This window comes from Monodelphis domestica, chromosome 5, assembly GCF_027887165.1.
Source record: "Monodelphis domestica isolate mMonDom1 chromosome 5, mMonDom1.pri, whole genome shotgun sequence".
NCBI classification, from domain to species: Eukaryota; Metazoa; Chordata; class Mammalia; order Didelphimorphia; family Didelphidae; genus Monodelphis; species Monodelphis domestica.
In genome coordinates, this window is record NC_077231.1 from 289,044,091 (window position 1) to 289,068,500 (window position 24,410).

Here is a 24,410-nt window from a genome sequence, read left to right on the forward strand (position 1 = left end):
TCTATCTATCTATCTATCTATCTATCTATCTATCTATCTATCCTTCTATCCATCCATCCATCCATCTATCTATCTATCTATCTATCTATCTATCTATCTATCTATCTATCTATCCTTCTATCCATCCATCTATCTATCTATCCTTCTATCCATCCATCTATCTATCTATCCTTCTATCCATCTATCTATCTATCTATCTATCTATCTATCTATCTATCTATCTATCCTTCTATCCATCCATCCATCTATCTATCTATCTATCTATCCTTCTATCCATCCATCTATTTATCTGTCCTTCTATCCATCCATCTATCTATCTATCTATCTATCTATCTATCTATCCTTCTATCCATCCATCTATCTATCTATCCTTCTATCCATCTATCTATCTATCCATCTATCTATCTATCTATCTATCTATCTATCTATCTATCTATCCATCCATCCATCTATCCATCCATTCTAATATCTGTCTACATATCTATCCATTCTATTATCTATCTATCCATCAATTCTATCATCTATTTATCTATCCATCCTATTATCTCTCTAATTTATTATCTCTCTATCTATCTATCCATTCTTTTCTCTCTGTCTCTGTCTCTCTGTCTCTGTCTCTCTGTCTCTCTCTTCCCACCCCCCCCCTTCTCTGTTAGTTTATATTTTTCCAAGGGACAAGAAGGAAAGGAAAAATGGGTTGGGCTTTTTTTTCCTACTCCCTTAAAAACATGCATTACATTTCTGAATCCAGAATGCTGATTCATCTATCTAATTCTTAACTACCAAAGAGAATAGCTCTGAATGAGCCATGGAGAGAGGGGCTGGCTGGGTTCTCAAAGAGCCCCTTGTGGTGAATCTCTTCCATCTTCTTTGCTCCTTATCCTCACCACTGAGACAACCACACTAGAATAAGCCTCTATTTATATTTATAAATAAGCAAGCATAGCTTCAAGAGGGAAAGCTCCAAGCAGAAAAGGTTCCATCACCCTCCATCTATAGAAAATGGTCCATTATCACTGCATTTTTTATGAAGGCAAAGAAGCTTCCCTACTGGGTACCAAAAACCATTTGCCCCGTTATTGTATAAATATTTGATGGCCTTCTTTTTGGCACAATGCCACCTGGCCTTTTTGAGCTCAGGGTTTACAAGAAGGGTGTTGAGAAAGGAGATTTCCCGTTTGTTCCCAAGAGGCGAGGCTTTCCAGAGGAAGGCCTTCCTCTCTGTAGTCCCAGAAACATTAAGGCTTTCCGTCTGCAAAAACCAATCTTGGATTATCCCTCTAAGACATTGTCCTTCTCAAGAATCATATGACAGGTGGTCAATGCATCAAGGCTTATAGAGACACAAATATGTTCTCTTTCTTTTAAAAATATGATTCCCTCTTTAATAAATTTAATTTATAAGACATGTTTACGCAGGGGCTAAAGACAGAATGAATTTCCTTAATTCTCTGGAAGCCTCCCTCTCTCACCTTGCTCCTCTATCTTTCATGATTGAGCTGATGGCAAAAAAGAGCTGTAATCTGGCTGCACCCTTGATTACAGGATGACACCAACCGAACCAACTGCAAAATAGTTATTGCGTTTGTCATATCAACTCGTAATTTCCTTGCAAATGTAATCACTGGGGTTCAACTGATTCCTGAGAATGGGACCAGGTTGCCTGCCAATTACGCTGCTAACAGCTAACAGCTCAGGCATTACCGGAGGAGTTAAAAAAGAAAAAGAAAATACAGCCACCAAATCCAGTGTCTTTCTCTATTTCTCAGCACCCATTCTCTATCTTCCTTTTTAATTTCAGAATCTTGAGTTTTCAACATTAAGATCCTTGAGGGCAGGGGAAGATTCTCTTCTTTTTCTTTCTGCCTTCCATCTCTTTCTCTTTCCTTCTTTTTGTCTTTCTTTCTATTTTCCTTCTTTCCTTTTCCTCTCTCTCTCCATTCTTTCTATATATCTTCCTTTTCACCTCCCTCTCTTCTTTTCCTTCTCCCTCCCTTCCTTCTTCCTGCCCCAGTGCCATCTAGTCAAGTCAAGACAATAAGAATTTATTAAGCACCTACTATATGCTAATACTGTGTTATTGCAGAGGATGTAAAGCCCCCCAAAATCCTTTTTCTCAAAGGATAGAGTCTAACTGGGGAGGGGAAAGCATACAAACAGTTATGTACAAACAAGACAGACAGGATAAACTGGAGATAATCACAAAAGGAAAGCACTAACATGATGGAGGATTGGGGAAACTTACTAGAATTTTAGCTAAGGCTTTAAAAAGGAACCCAAATGAGGAAACTGAGGTCTAAGATGGACCAAAGAATGGCTGATCATAGCCCTAGGAGAGACATTAGAGGCCGTCTGGTCCAAACCCATCATTTTCTAAAGGAGGAAACTGTGGAATCTCATCACAATATCCTGATGGAGATAAATACTGTGAGCCTGGGAGAATCAGAACTCTGAATTCAGTGGTACCGATTCAAATACAAATCCATGACCTAAGAACTTATTGTTCTTTCTCATACCTGAATTATGCCTCTTATAAAATGAGACTTCAGGATTTGGCCTGGCTCCACATTCAAGGAGAAATCTAAGGTCCCTCTATGGATAATTCATATTCTAAAAAAAACAACCCATTTTCACCAGCTGTGCCCCTGCCCTTGTCTGGAATTTTTTCCCTTCTCATCTCCATCTCCTAGTTACCTTGGCTTCCTTTAAGTCTCAGGTAAAATCCCACTTTTTCTATAAAGAACTCGTTTCTAGTTCCCTCCTCAACTCTCCCACTGCCAGTGTTTGCCTGCTGAGATTGCCTCTCTCTGCCTCTCTCTCTCTCTCTCTCTCTCTCTCTCTCTCTCTCTCTCTGCTGGTTCTCTCCCTCCCTCTCTCCCTCCCATCCTTCCTCCCTCTGTCTCCCTCCCTCCCTTCCTTCTTTCCTTCCTCCCTCCTTCTCTCCCTTCTTCCCTCCTTCTCTCCTTTCCTCCCTCCCTCCTTTCCTTCCTTCCTCCCTCCTTTCCTTCCTTCCTTCCTTCTTTCCTTCCTCCCTCCCTCTCTCCCTTCCTCCCTCCCTCCTTTCCTTCCTTTGTTCCGCTCTCCCTTCCTTCCTTCCTCTCTCTCTCCCTTCCTTTCTTCCTTCCTTCCTTCCTTCCTTCCTCCCTCCCTCCCTTCGTTCCTCTCTCCTTTCCTTCCTCCTCCCTCCTTCCCTCTCTTCCTTCCTTCCTTCCTTCCTTCCTTCCTTCCTTCCTTCCTTCCTTCCTTCCTTCCTTTCTTCCTCCCTCCTTTCCTTCCTTCGTTCCTCTCTCCTTTCCTTCCTCCTTCCTTCCTTCTCTCTCTTCCTTTCTTCCTTCCTTCCTTCTTCCTCCCTTCTTTCTTCCCTTCTTCCTTCTCTCTCTCCCCCTGTCTCATCTATGTCCTCTATCTATCTATGTATCTATTATCATCCATGCACCATCCATCTATCTTCTCTATCATCCATTCATCTATCTCTTGACATATTTACACATATACATGCCAACCTCTATCTCTAGTTTGTTTATTCACTGTTGTTTTCACACTATCTCCCCTATTACTATGTCAAGCCCTTGAGGGCAGGGGCAGGGTTTATGGCCTTCTCTAGCACTTAGCATGGTGCCTGGAACATTTGGAATAGGAAAAGCTCGCTGTCTTTGGGGTACGAGACAATTCTCGAGGACGGTATGCTGGGCAGCACGAACAGGAAATAAAGACGCCCTCACAGTGTTTCTCCGGACTACCAACAGCTTTCAGACACATTTCTAAAGCTGTGCCAGGCTGATTCACGAGGACACTAATTATCTCATTAGGAACCATCTCACAACTGGAGTGTGAGTTTCATGAACATTTTATGATTAACTTTTTTCCCCTTTTTTTTAAATTCAGGGAAAGGACATTCTGTACATGATTGTTCTTGCCCTGGTCCACCAAAGCCTCTAGGTAACTGCTATGGCAGAAGCAGGAAAGCAGGAGTCTGAGTTTGTACCCAGATTCCATCATTTATGAATTATATGGCGACAGGTTTGAGTTTCTTCTGCAAAGTGAGGGGACTTCTAGGAGGTTCCTATGACTTATATAATCCTTTTGGGCTTATAACAACCAATTATTGTTTGCGTCTATATGTGTGGGGGGGGAGAGAAAGAGAGAGAGAGAGAAATACAGAGAGAGGGAGAGGGAGATAGACAGAGAGACAGAGAGAGAAAGAGAGAGACAGAGACAGAAAGAGGGAGATAGAGAGACAGACAGAAAGAGAGAGAGACAGACAGACAGACAGAGAGGGAGATAGAGAGACAGACAGACAGAAAGAGAAAGAGAGAGACAGACAGAGAGACAGAGAGAGAGACAGACAGAGAGAGAGACAGAAAGAGGGAGAGGGAGATAGAGAGACAGAGAGAGAGAAAGAGACAGAGACAGAAAGAGGGAGATAGAGAGACAGACAGAAAGAGAGAGAGAGACAGACAGACAGACAGAGGGAGATATAGAGACAGACAGAGAGAGAGACAGATAGACAGACAGACAGAGAGATAGAGAGAGACAGAAAGAGAAAGAGAGACAGACAGAGAGACAGAGAGAGAGACAGACAGAGAGAGAGCCAGAAAGAGGGAGAGGGAGATAGAGAGACAGATAGAGAGAGAGAGACAGAGACAGAAAGAGGGAGATAGAGAGACAGACAGAGAGAGAGAAAGAGAGAGAGAGACAGACAGACAGACAGACAGACAGACAGAGTGAGTCAGAGAATGAGGGGAGACAGGCAGACTAGTTCCCTGCTCTAAAGAGTGTAGAAATAATAATAATAATAATATAATAAATAAACAATAATAACAACAACTACTGCTAGTAGTTATATAGCATGTTAAGGTTTGCAAAGCACTTTAGAAATATCAGATCGTTTTATCTTCAATAACAACCCTGGAAGGTAGATGCTCTTATCATCCCCATTTTATAGCTGAGGCAGAGAAAGGTTAAGTGACTTTCCCAGGATCACATAGATGAGTATGTGTTGGGGGCCGGATTTGAACTCAGGTCTTCCTGATTCCAAATCCATTGCTCTACTCCTATGTTATATATTTATTTTAAAATCAAAATACTCAAATGGATGTATGATGCCATCCATGCAGGGATACCCTCCAATGACACAGATTGAGATCTGTGCACGCCTGCCCATCCTTTTTGACTCTTGCTCATAATCTCGCCCAAAGTAGAGCTTGAGTCCTTAGGTAAAAGGGGGGTCACCTTAGTTTTCCGAGGGGTATGTTCAAAACTGGTACTAAATCAGTACCAGTAGAGATGGCCACTAGTGCTTTAAGCTTTGGAAGGCACTTAAAAAATGCAATAATAGTAATAGCTAACTTTCATTAAGCTCCTACTATGTGCCATGCTCTATAAGTGCTTCACAAATATGATCCTATTTGATCCTCACTATCCCAAATGGCATGTAGAATGCTGTTATCAAACTTATTTTACATTTGAGGAAACTGAGGCAAGCAGAAGTTCTATGACTTACTTGCCCAAAGTCATACAGTGAGGAGGCACTGAAATCTGGTTTTGAACTCGAATCTTCCTGATTCCAGGTCCAGGGCTCTAGCCACTACAACACTTCACTCACAACAATCCTATGAGGCAGGTGCTCTTATTGTCCTCATTTTACAGAGGAGGAAACTGAGGCAAATAGGATTAAGTGACTTGTTTGGCGTCACACAGCTAAGTAAGTTTGACAGGCAGGATTTGGAGTCAAATCTTTCTAAATCCATGTTCATAGTCAATACTAACTACTGACTGGTGGTAGTGAGTACTAGAAGTGTTGTTGTTCGGTTGTTTCAGTTCTGTCCTGCTCTTTATGACTTCTTTTGGGGATTTCCTGGCAAAGATACTGGAGTGATTTTCCACTTCCTTCACCAACTCATTTTACAGATGAGCGAACTGAGTCTGGGAGAGAGAAGTGGCTTTTCAAGGGTCCCTTCCTTTATTATTCCCAAAGATTGTAGTTTCTGTATCAGTGTGGGAGATCCACCTGCTGCAGCAGAGACATGACCCTCCAAGACTTGATACTTGGTCTTGGAAAGTTGTTATGGCCAAGAAAAGCTTCCCGACACCAAGCTTGTAAGACATCTCCATAGACTGAGCTAAGCTGGTCCCCAGATAACACTTTGTTCCAAGGGGCCATGCCTGAAGCTTCTACAACCCACCCCAAATCCCCACATGGCATCACATGCAAGAACCCCAAGTCACCTCTAAGCCACGAGGAGGCACCACGGAGGGCTTCAAGGGTCTTAAAGTGGCTCAGCAATCATCAGATTTTGTCTGAGATGTTTCCCCTGACTCTTCCCTTGACTTCCTCTCCTCTCTTAGTTTAACAAAAAGGCTTTCTCCAACAAAAGGCAGAATAGACAAAAATGTAACTTGACGATCACTAGCAGTCTAGAAGTTCCAAATTCAAATCCTACATCAGACATTTGTTAGTAGTGTGACCTTGAGCAAGTCACCCAAGTTTTTCCAGCCTCAGTTTTCTTGTCTATAAAACAGGGATGATAATAATAGCATCCCACTTCATAGGTTTGTTGTGAGGATCAAATAAGATAACATACATATTTTTCAAACCTTAAAAGCATGATGTAAATGCTTACTCTTATTGCTACTGCTAAGGACAGAATAATTTTATTTAAAGTTGTGGAAGAAAAAAACTTTGGAATTTAAAGTCCTATCCCAGGATTTTTCCTAATTATTTTTATTTGAGGGGGACATGAGAGAGAGAAGCAACGCAGTAGAGTGGATCTAGTATCAGGAAGACCTGGGTTTAAATCCCAGCTTCAACTCTTATAAGCTGTGAGACCTAGGTAAAATCCCAATTTACTCCCTTGTAAAATGGGGATAACAACACTTCACAGGACCGCTGTATGATTAAATGAGATAATGTCTAAAGTGCTTTCCTAACTTTTAAAGCACTAGCTGGATGTATTATATATGTTGCCTTACTTATCAGAACTGTTCTGATTATACATGGACCATTGGTAATGCTTTAGAAGAGGATCTTCCACATATCCAAGAACAACATGGCACCATGGACTTTCAATGAATGGTCCTTCTGGGCTCAGACTTTTGTCTGAACTCAGGAAATAATGGTAGTAAGAGAATCTTAAAAGGTCAGAGATAGAAAGGACCTTAGAGTACAGTTACAGGACCTGCCTAAGGTACAGAAGACCATGGTTAAATAGCTGAAAGGGACCTAAGAGGTCACTTAATTTAGCATTCTCTTTTTAACAGATGGATAAAGTAAGACATAAATGATTGACTTAGGTTACAGAGTAGGAGAACTGAGATGTGAACACCTGCCGGTACTCACACACTATTTGAAATGGTACCGGCTAGTTTTCATACCCTCCCCCAAAAGGTGTGCGCATGTGTTCAAATTTCATCTGAAATGGTACATGTTAGTATTCATACCTTGTCTGAAATAGTATATACTGATATTCATGCCCCTGCCTGAAATGTATGTGTTGGTGTTCCCACCCACCTGAAATGTACATGCTAGTTTTCCAACCCATCTGAAATGTACATGCTGGTGTTCCCACCCTGCCTGAAATTGTATGTTCTAGTGTTCCTACCCACCTGAAATGTACATGCTGCTGTTCCCACCTGGCCTGAAATTGTATGTTCTAGTGTTCCTACCCACCTGAAATGTACATGCTGGTGTTCCCACCCTGCTTGAAATTGTATGTTCTAGTGTTCCTACCCACCTGAAATGTACATGCTGGTGTTCCCACCTGGCCTGAAATTGTATGTTCTAGTGTTCCTACCCACCTGAAATGTACATGCTGGTGTTCCCACCTGGCCTGAAATGGTACCTGCTAGTGTTCATACACTCCCCTAAAAGGTGTGTGCTTGTGTTCATATTTCATCTGAAATGGTACATGCTAGTAGTATTCACACCTTGTCTGAAATAGTATGTACTGATATTCATATCCCTACCTGAAATGTGCTTGCTTGTGTTCCCACCCACCTGAAATATACATGCTTGTGTTCCCATCTACCTGGAATGTACATGCTACTGTGCCAACCCACCTGAAATGTACATGCTGGTATTTTCACTCTGCCTGAAATGGTACATGCAGGTGCTCCCACCATGGAAGGAGCTGATAGAATGACTCAGCTTGACTGGGCACTACTCAGTGAGCGTGGGGCATTTTCCTAGCTCTGCACATCCCCCTCAACCAGCCCTGCCCCTATTTCCTTTGCTTTTCAAACACTGTAGCCACCAGGCTTTACAAGAAGCAAGTTGAGAAGGGTGCTTTGTAGTAAGTTTAAGAAGCATTGAGTTCAATCAGACCTAGGCTCTGAGGTGTGTGTGCGCATGCAAGCACGCACACGCGCACACACACACACACACGCATCCGCGTGCACCAGTTGAACCCCAAGAATTCAGGTTATTTGATTTCTTTCTCTACTTTTAATTCCAGGGTGCTGCCATTGCTACTGCAAGCTGTAATAGTGTCTACAAACAATTTGCACTTCCAGAACTGCATGATCCCAGGGGGTAATTAACAAACACAGGGAATAATCTTCCTTAAAAGCCTTTCAAAGCAACCCAGAGCCCACGCTGCCATCAATGCAATTGAGTCGCTCATGTGTCGCTGTCATTTCAGAAGACACCTGTGCAACTCCAGGAGGAGTTCACACTGAGCGGGGTCTTGGGCTTCAAGGGAAGTTGCCTGGAACGTGTTAATTAGAAATAAAACTCAGCTTTTGCTGACTGCAAAGGTATTTGCTCAGCAAGCACTCTCAGAATTAGAAGAAAAGCTATGTCGCCCAAATGAGGGGATTCCATACCATTTACCATTCCAAGATAAAAGATGGCGTTCACCAGCACACCGCCCTTCCGGAAGTGATCACTCATGTGCTCCAGCCAGTTTGCATCCAGGCTGTTGACCGTCCGTCCATTTTTCGAGACCCTGAGCGGGATGGTGACTGTATAGTACTGTCTGCATCGTTGTTGCTGGCTCTTCGGCTTGTTGAAAATGGTGAAGATCTCCATTTCTGTTTATGTTTAGAAAAAAAGGGAGTAGGAGAAAGAGTGGAGAGGATTAAAATGAAAAATTAAAAGACCTACCCAACTGAGGGCCCAAGTCTTTTGAAGTCTTTAAAGCTAGATGCATCTTGCTTCTTAATTATATTAATAGCCAATATTAATTTTTAACTATAAAATGGGGATATAGCACAGATGAAGAAACTGAGGCAGGCAGAAATTAAGTGGCCTGTACAGAATCATCTATCTAGTAAATGTCTAACTTTTTATCCACAGACTCACTAGCTGCCTCTATCTTATATCTATCTCCAGTGCCTCATCTATAGAGTTAGGAGATTGGATCAGGGGGCCTCCCAAGTCCTTCTTAGTTATAGATCTGATACCCTTTGACCTGGCTTTGAACCTCACATTCATTCCTTGGCACTTGTGTGATCTGGATCACTTTCCTAGGACTTGGTTTCCTCATCTGTCAGATAAGGAAGTTGGATGCTCTTGGAGGGAGGAAGGAAGGAAGAAAGGAAGAAAGAGAGAAAGGGAGAAAGGGAGAAAGGGAGAAAGAGGGAAGGAGGGAAGGAGGGAGGGAGGGAGGGAAGGAAGGAAGGAAGGAAGGAAGGAAGGAAGGAAGGAAGGAAGGAAGGAAGGAAGGAAGGAAGGAAGGAAGGAAGGAAGGAAGGAAGGAAGGAAGGAAGGAAGGAAGGAAGGAAGGAAGGAAGGAAGGAAGGAAGGAAGGAAGGAAGGAAGGAAGGAAGGAAGGAAGGAAGGAAGGAAGGAAGGAAGGAAGGAAGGAAGGAAGGAAGGAAGGAAGGAAGGAAGGAAGGAAGGAAGGAAGGAGGGAGAGAAGGAGGGAGGGAAGGAGGGAGGGAAGGAGGGAGGGAAGGAAGGAAGGAAGGAAGGAAGGAAGGAAGGAAGGAAGGAAGGAAGGAAGGAAGGAAGGAAGGAAGGAAGGAAGGAAGGAAGGAAGGAAGGAAGGAAGGAAGGAAGGAAGGAAGGAAGGAAGGAAGGAAGGAAGGAAGGAAGGAAGGAAGGAAGGAAGGAAGGAAGGAAGGAAGGAAGGAAGGAAGGAAGGAAGGAAGGAAGGAAGGAAGGAAGGAGAAAGAGGAGAGAGGGAGGGAAGAAGGAAAAAGAAAAAAAGTTCTGAGCCATGTAGTAGGGGGAAAGTACAGTTCCAATTCCAAGAAGTCTCAACATTGCTGAACTTTGTATTTATAAATTGCAGTGGTGTTTCCTGGGGCCTGACCATCACCAATGCATCATCAATAAGTAAAAATAAATAGCTTCCTGTAAATGAATGTGCTGGATTCGAAGGGGAGGCTAAACCATCAGGATGGGGGGAGGGACACTAAAGCTTAGATGCTTTAATTATGATTTAATTATCACTCTGTTTTTGCTTTTTTTGCCCTCACAAGAACCAATGATCACAAGCAGCAGAAAGCATTCTCTGAAATACGTGCTCCAGGACATGGGTTAGCAATAAGTCTCTCATGCAGAATACCTGGAATTAGAATCAAAGTCTCGGGGTCTATTTTTATGATGTTTATTGAGTGAAACACTGGAAATGAACCCAGTCCTAGAAGCCATCATTGTACAAGCAAGTCTGGAATGCACTTTGGATTCCAAAAATATCTGGTGGAATTAAAAGAAAATCCCCACCCTCCTTTTCAAATAAACTTAAAAGGAAAAAAAAAAAGTCCCAAGTAGTAGCTGAGAGGAGCCACAGGAGCCTGCGGAGGCTCCAGGCACCCACTTTGGCATCTGGAAATGAGCTTTGAGCTGTGTGCTAAGTGGACCGTCCAGGACCAGAAAGGGTGACCCCCTGGCCACTCTCTGCTGACCTGACAAATGCTTGCTGGATCTGTGATCTAGCGCCCTCCCTAGAACGTAAGCTCCCCAAAGGCGGCCCCCGTTTTTCCTTTGGTGCATCCCCAGCACTTATCACACAGGCTGCACGTTCTCAGGCCTGGCTTGGGTCAGCCTGGATTGCCGGGTTCCCAGCAGAAGCAGCAAAGGAACTTACAGGAATTCCCTCAAACGTTTCAAGTTCTATAACCAGACTGCCAAGGGGTGCCGCAGAAAGCGACCTTTAAAGTTGCTGTGGTTGTTTAAAGTCTATAAATCTCAGGTTTTAATTATTGGTGCTTTCCTTGGCCACACAGCGGCCATCAGGGTTATTTCACAGTTAACAGGGCATCAGGATAGAACAGATAAACACCGGGCTTCAAGCCAGAAGGTCTTGAGTTCAAATCCCACCTCGGATATTTTCTTGCCACGTTCCTCATCTGCAAAATGCAGGGGTTGGATGTGAAGCCTCTAAGGTCCACTACAACTGCCCCAAAGAGAAATGAGAGTGACGGGGAGAGAGGAGAGAGAGGCGGGAGAAGAAACAAATGGAGCGGCGCACACTCCGATGGACGCTCTGCCTGACTCCTCGCAAGGGAGGACGGAGATTGAAGCCAGAGACAAAAATACATTTTTCAGGAAGGAAAAGGAAATACTGAAGGACTTTCCTGTCTCACAAGCACGAGAGGTAATGAGATGTCTGGAGAGAGCCAGTTTCAGGTTCTCGATCCTTTCTGCCACTCCCCTGGTCCCTCCTTCCTCTGCAAACAGAAACTTGCCAGGAAGAATCATCCTGAAGCGCGCTCCTCCTCCCATTAGCCAGTGGCCTCTCTGAAGGGCTGGGGAGGTCCAGGACAGTCCTTCTAGCCCAGTCGCCTCTTGGGTGTGCATCCGTGGCCAAGAGAGCCGTCCTATGTTAAGAGTATCCCCCCTGAGTAACCCCAAGTTCAGTTCCCGTCTAGGAGGAGTCCAGACCACGAAGGGTGGACAGAAAAAGTGAGACTCATGAGGTAGGAAAGAGAAGCGGGTTAATGGCACACCACTGGGATGGCTTTATTTATTTTTTTATGAATTTATTTATGAGTTCCTGTGAATTTTTTTGTGCTTTTTGCCATCTTTTGGGGGGGGGGTGAAATAGAATATAATCTATATCTGATGCATACTTGTTACTTTGAGAAATTTGTAGGAGCTGAGCACCCGCCACACCCGAGACACGATCCCCAAATTAAACTCTGGGTGGGGATAAGATTCGGGGATGCTGTGAAGACAGTCTTGACCCCTAACGGGATGTGCGAGGAAAAGGAGACAAAAGCATGGAGAACAAAGCAAAGATTTTTCAAGTCTGAGAAGCTGAGATAATCGCAGTGACTTCCACGAGGAACTTTGGAGAAGCTACCAATATTTTTGAGGATGGAGAGACTAGAGAGATTATAGGTTTAACCCATGTTTGGAGGAGCCAAAAGGGGCCTCAGAAGTCATCCCATCCCACCTCCTGGATAAAGCTGACTGAGGCTAGGGATGTTCTCTTCCGAGGATGCTGGGCGGAAGAGCATGGACCAAGGAAAGGACAAATGACAACACAGAGCCAGGATTTGGACCCGAGCAGATCCAGCGGCCCCAGATTCACGAAATGCTCTCTTTGTGTGTGTCTCTCTCTGGGACTTCACGGTTCACACCCAGGATCATGCTCTCAGTCCTGTATGAGGGAGAGAGCAGAGCACGTGTAAAGCTTTTATCTGCTCATCAACGTGCCCATGAAAAACCAGTCATGTTTCCTTCTTCCCCAAATTAGAGAGTTTCAAGTGAGCCAGAGCCTTGGTGGCTGTTAGAGGGATGATGAAGAGGAAGATGATGGGCTGCTGTCTCCTAGCAGACTCGCCTAGGGATGGAGAGTCTGTCTGTCTGTCTGTGTTTCTGTCTGTCTGTCTCTGTCTCTCCCCACCCCCAGCCCAACGTAGGACCCCATCACACCCTTTCCAAAGCCCCCTCTCTTGACGATAAACCAAGAAGGTCTCATCGGGGACTTGTGGAAACCTGCCAGGCGGTGGAAGTCAAAGCGAACTTAAGGTTGGAGCATTTGAGGAAGGGGAACCGAGAGGCAGGACTCCAGCCCCACGGGGCCACCCGAGAGGAATGAGACAGCTGCGTGTTCCAAACGCGTCCCAGGCAAAGACTGGGGGTTGGGAGGGGGGGACTCAGAAGGGTGCCCGAGAAGCATTCTGGGGAACTCTTCCATTAAGTGAAATGAGGAAATTCCCCCCCAAAGAGGAAATAAAAGTCAATGAGCAGGACCAGAAGTACTTTTGTGAGATGGGGTGAAATTCTGGAGGAAACCCAAGCCAGGCACGAGTACTCAACCAAAGCCTCAGTCCTGCGGGGAAGCCCCCCAAGGCGGGCAGGGGGAGAGGCAGGTGCCGTTTGGAGATGGGGTCTCCAGCTATTAAATAGCTCTGCTGAGCACCGTCTTTTCCATCCCAAGCTAGAATGATGCTCCCCTTATGCGCCTCCATCCATCCCATGAAGCACGTAAATTAAATGAGATGGGGGAGAAGGGAGCAGGGGCATTCCCCATGGAGAGTTTGGGGGCGTGATCACTGATTTAGCCTCCATAAGACCCTCCTGGCAGGAAAGGAGTGAAAACATTTAAAACCTCCTTGGGGGAGGCCTGAATGGAAGACCTGAATGTTCTGGAAACAGAGCAAGCAGAAGAGGAGGCAAAGGTTAAGGGAGGGATTGCAAGGGAAGGACAGCCATAAACCAGCCCAGGAATAAATTTTAGGAGAAAAAGCCAGCCGAGGGGGCTAGATGTGGGGAGTCAGAGGCCAGGAAGTGCCTATGAGGCCGCCGTGTGAAGAGTGTAAGGTCAGAGGAATGAAGCAAGGAATGGACTGTGTGCCAAGCCCCGTGCTCAGCACTGAGCGTTCAAGTAGAACTGCAAGGCTGGCTCTGATCTCAAAAAGCACCCACTCTAATTCGAGGAGATTATCTCCAAGAGGTAACTCAACCCTGGAGAACAGGAAAATGGTGCCAAGCCTCTTGGTCTCCACTCTGCCCCTACCTCAAGTCTAGCCCATAGAGGATATCTTCAGTAAAAGCAAACAAACAAAACAAAAAACAAAAAGCTTTAAGCAAACAAAACAAAAAAGTTAAAAAACAAAAAGCTCAACAGTTATGGCTTCCCTATAACTAGAAAAACGGACTAGATGACCTTTAGGATACCTCCAATGCTAGATCTACCATCCCAGGATACTGGGCAGGTAAAACTCCTGCCTCCCCCATTAGACGGTAAGCTAAAGAGGGCAGGGAACATCTTTTGTCCCTTTTTGCATCCTCAGTGCTTAGCAGAGTGCCTGGCATATAACAGGTGTTTACAAATGTTTACTGAGGGGAATACACCAGAAGGGCCCACCTTGGGAAAGCCAGCCTTAGGTGTGCACATCTTCATCTAGGATGGCTGGAGAGGGAGGTGTGCAAGCAGTACCAAGGTATAGGGTGGCCAGGATGTCCCTATTTCCGAATCTTCTCTAAATCGGTATCTAAGGGATGTCTGAAAGAAGATAAGGCTTTTAAAACACGGAGAAAGGCTGGCAGCAAGGGAGTCAACTGAAGCTCTCAGTTCTCTAGACAAAATCCACTTTAATCTCTTCTCCCTCAACCAACCTCAAAGAAACAATATTTCTGGCCAAACAGGAACTTGAGGTTATAGACCAAGTGGCGACATTGAGCAGTCTCCTAGAAACTGAGATTTAGCCTATTCTAGAGTTAAATAAGAAGAAATAAGAAGAAATTAGCCTCCAGCAGACCTATGGTTCTCGCTAACCTTTTTCTACCCAAATAAACTTCACAAATAAGCCCAAACTTTTGCTACCCCATTGGTAAGCCCCTAAAGGGACTAAAGATGGTGCCAAGGGTAGAATGCTGGGCCTAGAGTCAAAGAAACCTGAATTCCAATTCTGTCTCAGATACTTCCTAGCTATGTCACTCTAAGCAAATTGCTTCACCTCTGCCTCATCTATAAAATGGGGATAATAATGGCAGCTCTCTTCAAGGGTTTTGGCCAAAGAGATAGTTGTAAAGTGCTTTGCAAACCTTGTAGTGCTCCCAGCTATTAGGATCATGAACACAGAATGCTACAGCTTGAAGGAACCTCTGAGACTATTCCAGATCAACCTTTTCATTTTATGGATGAAGAAAGTAAGAATGAGAGCAATAAAGAGATTTTTCCTAAGGTTGCAAAGCTCGTAAGCGTTCCAGTTCTAACAAGTCTTTGCCTGGATGGTAATTACTGCTTTAACATTGTAGAATAAGCTATTCTTCACCACAGATAAGGGTAGATTTTTGGCAAGAATGGCAGGAGTTCTTCTCCTGGGGTCCAGGAACTTATTTAAGATCCACAGCATTGGTTTCCTTGGTAATCCTAGAGATCTTATTTCATGCATTTAAAAACATCCCTGTGGGAAGGGAGTCTGGTCAGTGGTTACCCAAGGGGGTCCGCTGACATAGGGCTAAGAACCCCAGAAAAGTCATTTCTTCTGGGTCCACCAGAGAGGAGATGAAAAGCCTGTGGGCAACAGATTTCCCAGCCTTGGGTCTGGCTCCTTCTCTCCCTCTTGCTCCCTCACAGAGATGCTGAGATGCCTTGGCAAAGTCTGGATGTGTAAGGAGATGCTAGGCAAAGCAATCATTTCTGCCACAAACTGAAGTCAGGCAAAGCTAAATTAGGGAATGTGAGCTAAGAGATTGAAGACAGATTTCGAGCAGGAAAGAGGAACCAGAAGAGGCCCCAACTAGTCCAGCCTCCTCATTTTGTAGGTGAAGAATCTTGGGTTAAGTTCAGTGACTTATCCAAGGTCAGATCCAGGATTGGAACCCAATTCTCTAATGGATTGTAAACTCCCTGAGGGCAGAGGCGCTCTCTCTCTCTCTCTCTCTCTCTCTCTCTCTCTCTCTCTCTCTCTCTCTCTCTCTCTCTCTCTCTCTCTCTCTCTCTCTCTCCCTCCCTCCCTCGCTCTCTCTCTCTCTCTCTCTCTCTCTCTCTCTCTCTCTCTCTCTCTCTCTCTCTCCTCCCTCCCTCTCTCTCTCTCTCTGTCTCTCTCAGTCTCTCTCTCTCAGTCTCTCTCTGTCTCTCTCTCCCCCTCCCTCTCTCTCTCTGTCTCTCTCTTCCTCTCTCTCTCTCTGTCTCTCTCTGTCTCTGTCTCTGTCTCTGTCTCTCTCTCTCTCTCTCTCTCTCTCTCTCTCTCTCTCTCTCTCTCTCTCTCTCTCTCTCTCTCTCTCTTCCTTACCTTCTGTCTTAGAATTAATATTGTATATTGTTCCAAGGCAGAAGGGCTAGGCAATGGGGGTTAAGTGACTTTTTCAGGGTCACAAAGCTAGGAAATATCTGAGGTCACATTTGAATCCAGTCTCTTCTCTCTCTAACTCGGGCTTTCTATCCACTGAGCCACCCAATAATTGCCTCTTTTAGCACTTTTTGCACAATTCCTGGCACTTAATAAATATTTACAAACTAAATTTGTCTCTAAATTTATCCTTTCTTTCCATTGCATAAGCCTGCTGCACTACAAATGAGCAATGGATACAAGAATCAGGAGGATCTCATTTTAAAGCTCACCTACAGGACTTCCTAGCTGGGCAACACAGTTATTGATTCTCTCTCTGCCTCAGTTTCCTCATTTGTCAAATGAACTGAAGAAGGAAGCAGCCAACCACTTCAGCATCTTGGCCAAGAAAACCCTAAATGGGGTCGCAAAGAGTAGAATGTGACTGAAAACGACTGAACAACAACAGAAGCATTTAGACGGCTATTCTGCCACTTTAATAGGCTATTCTAGAGTAGCCTGGGGAGTGGCAAAGGTAAGTGACTTGCCCAGGGTCATACAATCCACCAGTAATGTATCAGAGGACACAGAAGATCCTGATGGCCAACAGGATGCTGCCTTGAAACTTTAGGGCAAAGGATGGAGGTTTGAGAGCTTCTGGCAGCATCCCCATCCAAGGCACATTCTCCGCAGGTTGAACGAGCGTTAGATACAAACTTACGGAAACGTGGCTGCTTCACTTTTCTTCCTGCAACAAATTGTCCTTCTGGGGCTTTCTTTGTGTCTGGCTTTGAGCAAACATCCCTGATCCACCCACCCCTGGTGAGCGCCAGGCACATTCTGTCAGAATGCCCAACACATTAGCGCTTCCTGTGCCGGGTGCCGGGGAATGTGAGATTGCTGCAGAGGCGAGGGCGACAGAAGAATTCACTCTCTCAGCTCTCCTACCCAGGCAGGCACGCCAGGGGCACTGCCTGAATTTCTGCTCAAGGAAGTCTCACGGGAGGCTCTTAATGGTCCAAGCTGGGCAACTAGGTCCAACCTGTCTGTTTCCCCTATCTGGAGGGAGAACCTTTCTCCCACTCCCTTATCATTTCTTTTTTTTCTTCTCCTTTTCTTAGGATGCTGGGAAAAAATCACTAGCCTCTCTCCATTTAAAAAAATTTAAAACCTTTACCTTGTCTTAAAATCAATGCTATTGGGTTTTTTTCCCTTCTCATTTCCTTAGGATCCTGGAAAAAATCACTAGCCTTTCTCCCTTAAAAAAAAAAATTTAAAGCCTTACTTTCTGCCTTAGAATCAATCCTGTGTATCAGTTCTTTCTTCTTGTTTTCTTAAGATTTGGGGGGGAAATCAATAACCTCTTTCCTTTAAAAAATTTTTTAACTTGTACCTTCTGTCTTAGAATAAATACTGGGAATCAGTTCTTTTTTCTTCTTGTTTCCTTAGGCTGGGAAAAAATAACTAGCCTCTCTCCCTTAAAAATTTTTTTTACAACCCTTACTTTCTATTTTAGAATCAATACAGTGTATTGATTTTTTTTCCTCCTTGTTTCTTTAGGATCCTGGAAAAAAATAACTAGTCTCTCTCCCTTAAAAATTTTTTTTAATCCTTACTTTGTTTTAGACTCAATACACTGTTATCAGTTCTTTTTCCTTCTTTCTTTAAGATGCTGGAAAAAATCACTAGGCTCTCTCCCTTTAAGGAAAAAAAAATTACATCCTGACTTTCTGTCTTAGAATCAATACTTTGTATCAGTTTCAAGGCATGGATAAAGGCAGGGCTAGGTTAAGTGACTTGCCCAGGGTCACCTAGCTAGGAAGTCTCTCAGGTCAGATTTGTTAGCATCTCTTCAACCCAGCCCTGGCAGTGCCCAACTTACTTCCAGCAAGAGTGTCCGCTGTGGATGTCAGTCTTGCTGAGGATTCGTCCTCCTTCTCTGGTGAACCTCCTCCGTTTCCCTGGATGGTGGATAAGTTCAGGGGTTCGGCCCGCTGCCCGTCGGCTCCCCCGTTTTCCCAGAGCCCCGCGTCGCCCTGAGACCCCGCCGGCGTGCTGCATATATCCGCTGACCCCGGGGTCTCTCTGTCCAAAGGCAACAGGTCTTCAGAAGAGCCCAACGTGTTTTTCTCATCTCTCGACTCTCCCGACCCGTTGGCCGTGGGGGTCAGAGGGCTGCTCCCCGCAGAGTTCCCGGGGCACTGGTACTGAGGGATGACACCCACAAACTCTAGGCCCCGACTGGCTGTGTCTTGGATCTGTGGGTGAACAAAGAGGAGGATAAATCAATGTGTTGTCGCAGTGGCGGGGCAGAAGGCACTTTGGGGAGCCCCCGAGTCCATGTCCCCCCATCCACAGCCTCCATCATGGCCTCCGTGCCTCCCCCGTTCAGTCCTATGCCAGCAAGGTGTGGGGGGGTTCATTTTCAATCATTCCATCTTACACCAAGCAGCCCCAGAGGGTTGACTTGCTGGGCACACAGGAGGGTTGGAACCATCTGTCCTTGGGGCAAGGCACCATCTCTGCCTTTGGTTTACTGTGGGGGGAGGTCGAGGACTCCCCACGTGGGAGTGGGTAGAAACACAACAGCGAGTTTGAAAGAGGAAGTTAATTTCTGCAGAAGTTTTATTTTTGACCCCCACCCCCCTTATTATTATTTTTAACAAATTATCTACTTCCTGCCAATCAGGTCATTGTATAAACACACTATGTCTATATAAACATATACCAGCGACAGGTGGTGTTTTATAACCTCAAAGAATTTCCTTTTAAACAATTGTTCTCGCAATGGGGGGGGGGGATCTGGGGAAGCATGGACTAACCATTAAGACTAACTGTAAGGAGGGAAAAAACAGGGATAGAGCCAGGCTTGGCGATGGGAGATCCTGGGTTCCAATCGGACCTCAGATACTTCCCAGCAGTGTGACCCTGGGCCAGTCACTTAACTCCAACAGCCTAGCCCTTACTGCTCTCCTGCCTTGGAACTAATACTCAGTATTGATTCTAAGACAGGAGGTAAAAGAAAAAAAGTGATGAAATAGGAGGCGTACAAAGGACTCCTTCCAGAACCCAAAGCGTCTAGCCTAGAAAGGTGGCTGGACTCATGACCGTCCACCCTATGCCCTGGCCAGTGCCCTCTGGTCTGGCTGCCCAGTCATGGATTTGTACTTTCTTCCTCTCTAAAAAATACACACAATTGTCTCCATCAGCAAGGAGATGAGTGAGAGAAAGAAAAAAGTGCTGCCATCGCCCTCCAAGCCAGCGAGAAGCCCAGACACCCACAAGGGGACGAGGGGACCTTTGAGGGATGCTTCTGATGCTCGTTCCTACAAAAACCAAGAGGGCACCGAGGAGGGATCTGTCCGGTCAACAGCTCTGGGCAGCCAGACAGAATCCCAGGGGAGGATTTACCGGCGGGAACAAGGGATCAGTCAGGGATTCTCCTGATCCACATTTTACAAAACAAGGAAAGAGGCGGATGGACTGTAAGCCACATGCCTGAAGGGTATGAAGGAATTAAGGGGCAGGCTTGGGATTTGGGGCTGATGACCGATCCATCCGCATGCCACTCTGGGGAAGGTAAAGGAGGTCCAGGGGGGCTGCCATCTGCAGCCTGGAAGAGAAAACACCCAGGGAAGAGATCACAGAAAAACATTAAGCAGCAGGACTGAAGCGTGGCACCCACAGGGAAAGGATGCTGCCTCTGGACTAGGAGGACCCTGTTTGAGACCGGCTCCTCTTTATTACCCGAGCGAGCTCCCAACCTACAACTCAGGTCACCTCTCTGGGCTTCAAATTTATTCTATCTGCAAAGGAGGGTCAACCAGATGTCCTCTAGGGTCCCCTCCATCTCATGCTCGCTCGACTGCTGGTACGACTGTAGAGCTCTTGCCCTACAAAGCCCCACTTCCCAGATTCCACCAATTATTGACAGAGGCGCGAGTTGGCCCCATCCGCTGAACACCTGTAGGTACGTTCTTTTATGCTGTGGATTTATTATCTAAAGTTTTACCTAAAAATCTTTACTCTCTAAAGATATTAGAAACATGTTTCTTTCTGGCGGAGAATTTCAAAGGCTACAGTTTTTCCTGGAAGTCTGAAGCTCAGTAAATCCATCGTCCAACACTTTTAATGGGTGGAGAATTGATGTCACTTGTTTAATGACAAGAGCCAGCCTTCCCTGGGCCCATAATAAGCATCACTTATTATGTTATCATAATCGCAGACCCCAAGAGAAGTCAGCCTTCCTACACCTGTCAGGAAAGTGAAGACCCACTTCAAGGACGCCAGCAGAGCACCAGAAAAGGAGCTTCAGCCAGAGCAGGGACTATTTACATTCTTTTCTTTCCTCGTCTTTCTTTCTTCCCTTCTCTCTCCTTCCTTTCTTTCCTTCTTCCCTTCTCCTTCCTTCCTTCCTTCCTTCCTTCCTTCCTTCCTTCCTTCCTTCCTTCCTTCCTTTCTTCTCTCTCCTTCCCTCCTTCCTTCCTTCCTTCCTTCCTTCCTTCCTTCCTTCCTTTCTTTCTTCTCTCTCCTTCCCTCCCTCCTTTCTTTCTTTCTTTCCCTCCCTCCTTTCCTTCTTCCCTTCTTCCCCTCCCTCCTTTCCTTCTTCCCTCCTTTCCTTCTTCCCTTCTTCCTTTCTTTCTCTTTCTTTCTTTCTTTCTTTCTTTCTTTCTTTCTTTCTTTCTTTCTTTCTTTCTTTCTTTCTTTCTTTCTTTCTTTCTTTCTTTCTTTCTTCTTCCTTTCTTTCTTCTCTCCTTCCCTCCCTTCCTTCCTTCCTTCCTTCCTTCCTTCCTTCCTTCCTTCCTTCCTTCCTTCCTTCCTTTCTTCCTTTCTTCCTTCCTTCCTTCCTTCCCTTCCTTCTTTCTTTCCTTCCATCCTTCCATCTAAAATTCTAATATGTAAATAAATGCTCTATAAATACAAATGCTCTATAAATGTTCACTAGCTGACTGCTAAGATTTCCTTCAAGCCTTGAACCTCTGTACATCTTGGGACCTTCATGCTATGAGAACAGAGATAATAATTATAAGAAGTAGTATTTATAGAGTAGCTTATCCCATTTGGTCCCTACAACAACCCTCTAAGGTGGGGGCTATTCCCCCCATTTTACAAGGGAGAGGTTAAAGATGGGACTAGCCCAGGGTCATCCCCGTTAAGGAAGTATCTGAGGCAGGATTCAAACTCAGGTTCCTTCCTGACTCCAAGTCCACTCTGACCCTCGTGTCTCTTGGCTGTCGTGTCCATGGTTGACTTGGGGGCAGCAGGAAGGGGATACCATAGAAATAATGTGGGTTTAGAAGTCAAGGGCTTTGGATTCATAGTCCAGCCTTTTTACTTACTACCTTGGTGACCTGCAGTAAATCCCTTCTCCTTCTTGGCCTCAGTTTCCTCACTTGTAAAAGACAGGGCTTGGTCTCTAAGGTCCCGTCTAGGTATAACAGACTTTTGCTTTATGGACCACTTGCCAATGGCGGTCTCACACCCTGTGAATTAGGCTGAGTCAGGCACAAAGAAGGTAACTGTCTGCCACTAGATAAGCTGCCGAGTGGAGAATACTCTTTGATCCATCAATCTTGTCCTCTAAGGGATACTCCAAGATGGTCAAGGATAGGAAGGAAGTCCTCATGGACATAAACATATTTATAGCAGCCCTTTTGGTGGCAGCTAAAAAACCCAACAACAAAACAAAGAAAACTGACAAGGAAGTGGGGGCTCGTTTCTTGGAGGATGATTAACAACACTGCGGTCAGTCAACGTCATTCATTATTGTGACACACGAGAAAAAGAGATGAAGAATTCATAGAAATTTGGGGAGACGTCTTTGAAATGATGCAGAAAAAAGTAAGCAAAGCCAAGATAATAACACGTACAACGACCTCAATGCCCTGCACATCCACAAGAGAATTCAGCTCCGAGCAGTAAGAAGCCATCCTAATACCCAACACAGGCAGCCTTTGTGCCGGGCCAGGGGAAATGGTCCACTACCATATGGGTATTTGTTGCAGGGCTTTGGTTTGGTTTGCTAAGGGAGGCCGGGGAGATGTGGGAGAGGGAGAGGGAGAATTGTTTATTAAAAGGAAAGAGTAGCCTATAGGTGCAGAATTAGATTCGCATGCATTCATCCATGCATAAGTTTTCCAGAGTTAAAAACTGACAATAATAGACGGTCAAAGATAGGGAGGGTTAGAGAGAGAAGAAGAGACAGAGAGAAAGGGAAAAAAAGACAGAGACAGAGCAAGAGACAGAGAGAGGGAGGGAGGGAGGGAGGGAGGGAGGGAGGGAGAGACAGAGACAGAGACAGAGGTAGAGAGAGAACAAGAGAGAGGGAGGGAGGGGGAGAGAGACAGACAGAGGGGAGGGAGAGAGAGACAGAGAGAGAGAAGGGAAGGAAAGGGAGGGAGGGAGGGAGAGACAGAGACAGAGACAGAGGTAGAGAGAGAACAAAAGAGAGGGAGGGAGGGGGAGAGAAACAGACACAGGGAGGGGAGGGAGAGACAGACAGAGGGGAGGGAGAGAGAGACAGAGAGAGAGAAGGGAAGGAAAGGGAGGGAGGGAAGGAGAGAGAGAAAGAAAGAGAGAGAAAAAGAAAGAGAAAGAAAGAGAGAGAGAGAAAGAGAGAAAGAGAGAAAGAGAGAAAGAGAGAAAGAGAGAAAGAGAGAAGAAGAGAGAGAAAGAGAGAAGAGAGAGAGAGAGAAGAGAGAGAAAGAGAGAAAGAGAGAAAGAGAGAGAGAGAGAGAGAGGAAAGAGAGAAAGAGAGAAAGAAGAGAAAGAGAGAGAAAGAGAGAAGAGAGAGAGAAAGAGAGAAAGAAGAGAAGAGAAGAAAGATAGAAAGAAAGAAAGAAAGAAAGAAAGAAAGAAAGAAAGAAAGAAAGAAAGAAGAAAGAAAGAAAGAAAGAAAGAAAGAAAGAAAGAAAGAAGAAGAAAGAAAGAAAGAAAGAAAGAAAGAAAGAAAGAAAGAAAGAAAGAAAGAAAGAAAGAAAGAAGGAAAGAAAGAAGGAAAGAGAGAGAGAAAGAGAGAGAGAAAGAGAGAAAGGGAGAGAGGGAGGGAGGGAGGAAGCGAGAAAGGAAGGAAGGAAGGAAGGAAGGAGGGAGGGAGGGAAGGAAGGAAGGAAGAGAAAGGGAGGGAGGGAGAGATCTATATAGATATTTCTGTAGTTTTACACATACAGAGGTGTATGTAGTTACAAGGGAAGGGTTTATATCATTAGAAACTGAGAGCATTATGAAAATACAATAAAAGCATTAAAAGAATATTAGAAAGAGAAAATGGAAGCTAAACACTGGATTGCGAAGTATGGAGACACAGCATGGTAAAATAAGGAAAACTTATTCCATTTAGCCCTTTAATGAGTCAATCAGCAGATATGCAGTGTATGAACCCAGGGCACAAAGCAGCATCGAAGGCATTAAGAGAGAACTTGGGTGGTTTGGGGAAGCTCGGAGGAGCAGAATGGGGGCGTTTGGGGCCCAGAGAGAACACTCCAATGGCTCCAGGGCTGGGAAGGGCACATGCACACTGGTGCACCCACAGGCCAAGGACAAGCCTCCTCTATTTCTCTCTGGTGGCTCGTGCACCCGAGTTCTAAGCAAGTTGACATTTAACGTACTTTTCTCAAATGTCTTTCAGGTGCTGAGGGAAGGCGGCAGCCGTGAACAGAAGATACAAAGAATCATGAACTGGATTTCAAATACAAAATGGCGCCAAAGACTGGCTTGGAGGAGGAGGAGAGAATGCTGTGGCTCATCGAATGACCCAAACTGGAATCCTAGATTTGCTGCTTACTTATGGTACAGCCACAGACAGAGGGCTGACCGCCTCAGTCCTCAGTTTCCTTTTCTGTCAAATGGGAGGACGGGCCTAGAGGAACCTTGAAGTCCCTTGTGATTTCATGAAGGGGGATGACGGTGGGTCTTAGACAAATCACAGAATGACTCGGTTGTGTCATGGCTAATGAGGGGGCTGCACCAAAGCACCTCTAGGGCCCCTTTTCAGCCTCGATCTGAGGAAGGGAAGAAGGGAATAGCTATCGATGAAGCAGCCACTATGGGCCATGCGCCGAGCATTACCAATTATTGGACCTCACAGTGATGATGCCAAATGAAACCTGGTTTGTAGAGGTCAATAATGGGCGTGGGCAATGCATAAAGATCGCGGTGTCTTCAACCGGAGTGATATCTTGAGAGCAGAGACACAAGTGATGGTATTGCTGGGTCAAAGGATTGGTAAATTTAATCAT

The 24,410-nt window shown here is 45.2% G+C and overlaps 1 protein-coding gene across 2 annotated transcripts in view; it reads right to left on the reverse strand.

The window, feature by feature from the left end:
• Positions 1-24,410, reverse strand: part of RFTN1 (raftlin, lipid raft linker 1) — a 181,479-nt gene that overhangs the window by 38,514 nt on the left and 118,555 nt on the right. For both annotated transcript variants that reach the window (XM_056800272.1, XM_056800273.1), the window contains exons 5-6: positions 18,056-18,431; positions 8,824-9,030 (exon numbers count right to left, since the gene is read on the reverse strand). In XM_056800272.1, the coding sequence (XP_056656250.1) occupies positions 8,824-9,030; positions 18,056-18,431 (583 nt within the window). The remainder of the gene's footprint in view (positions 1-8,823; positions 9,031-18,055; positions 18,432-24,410) is intronic.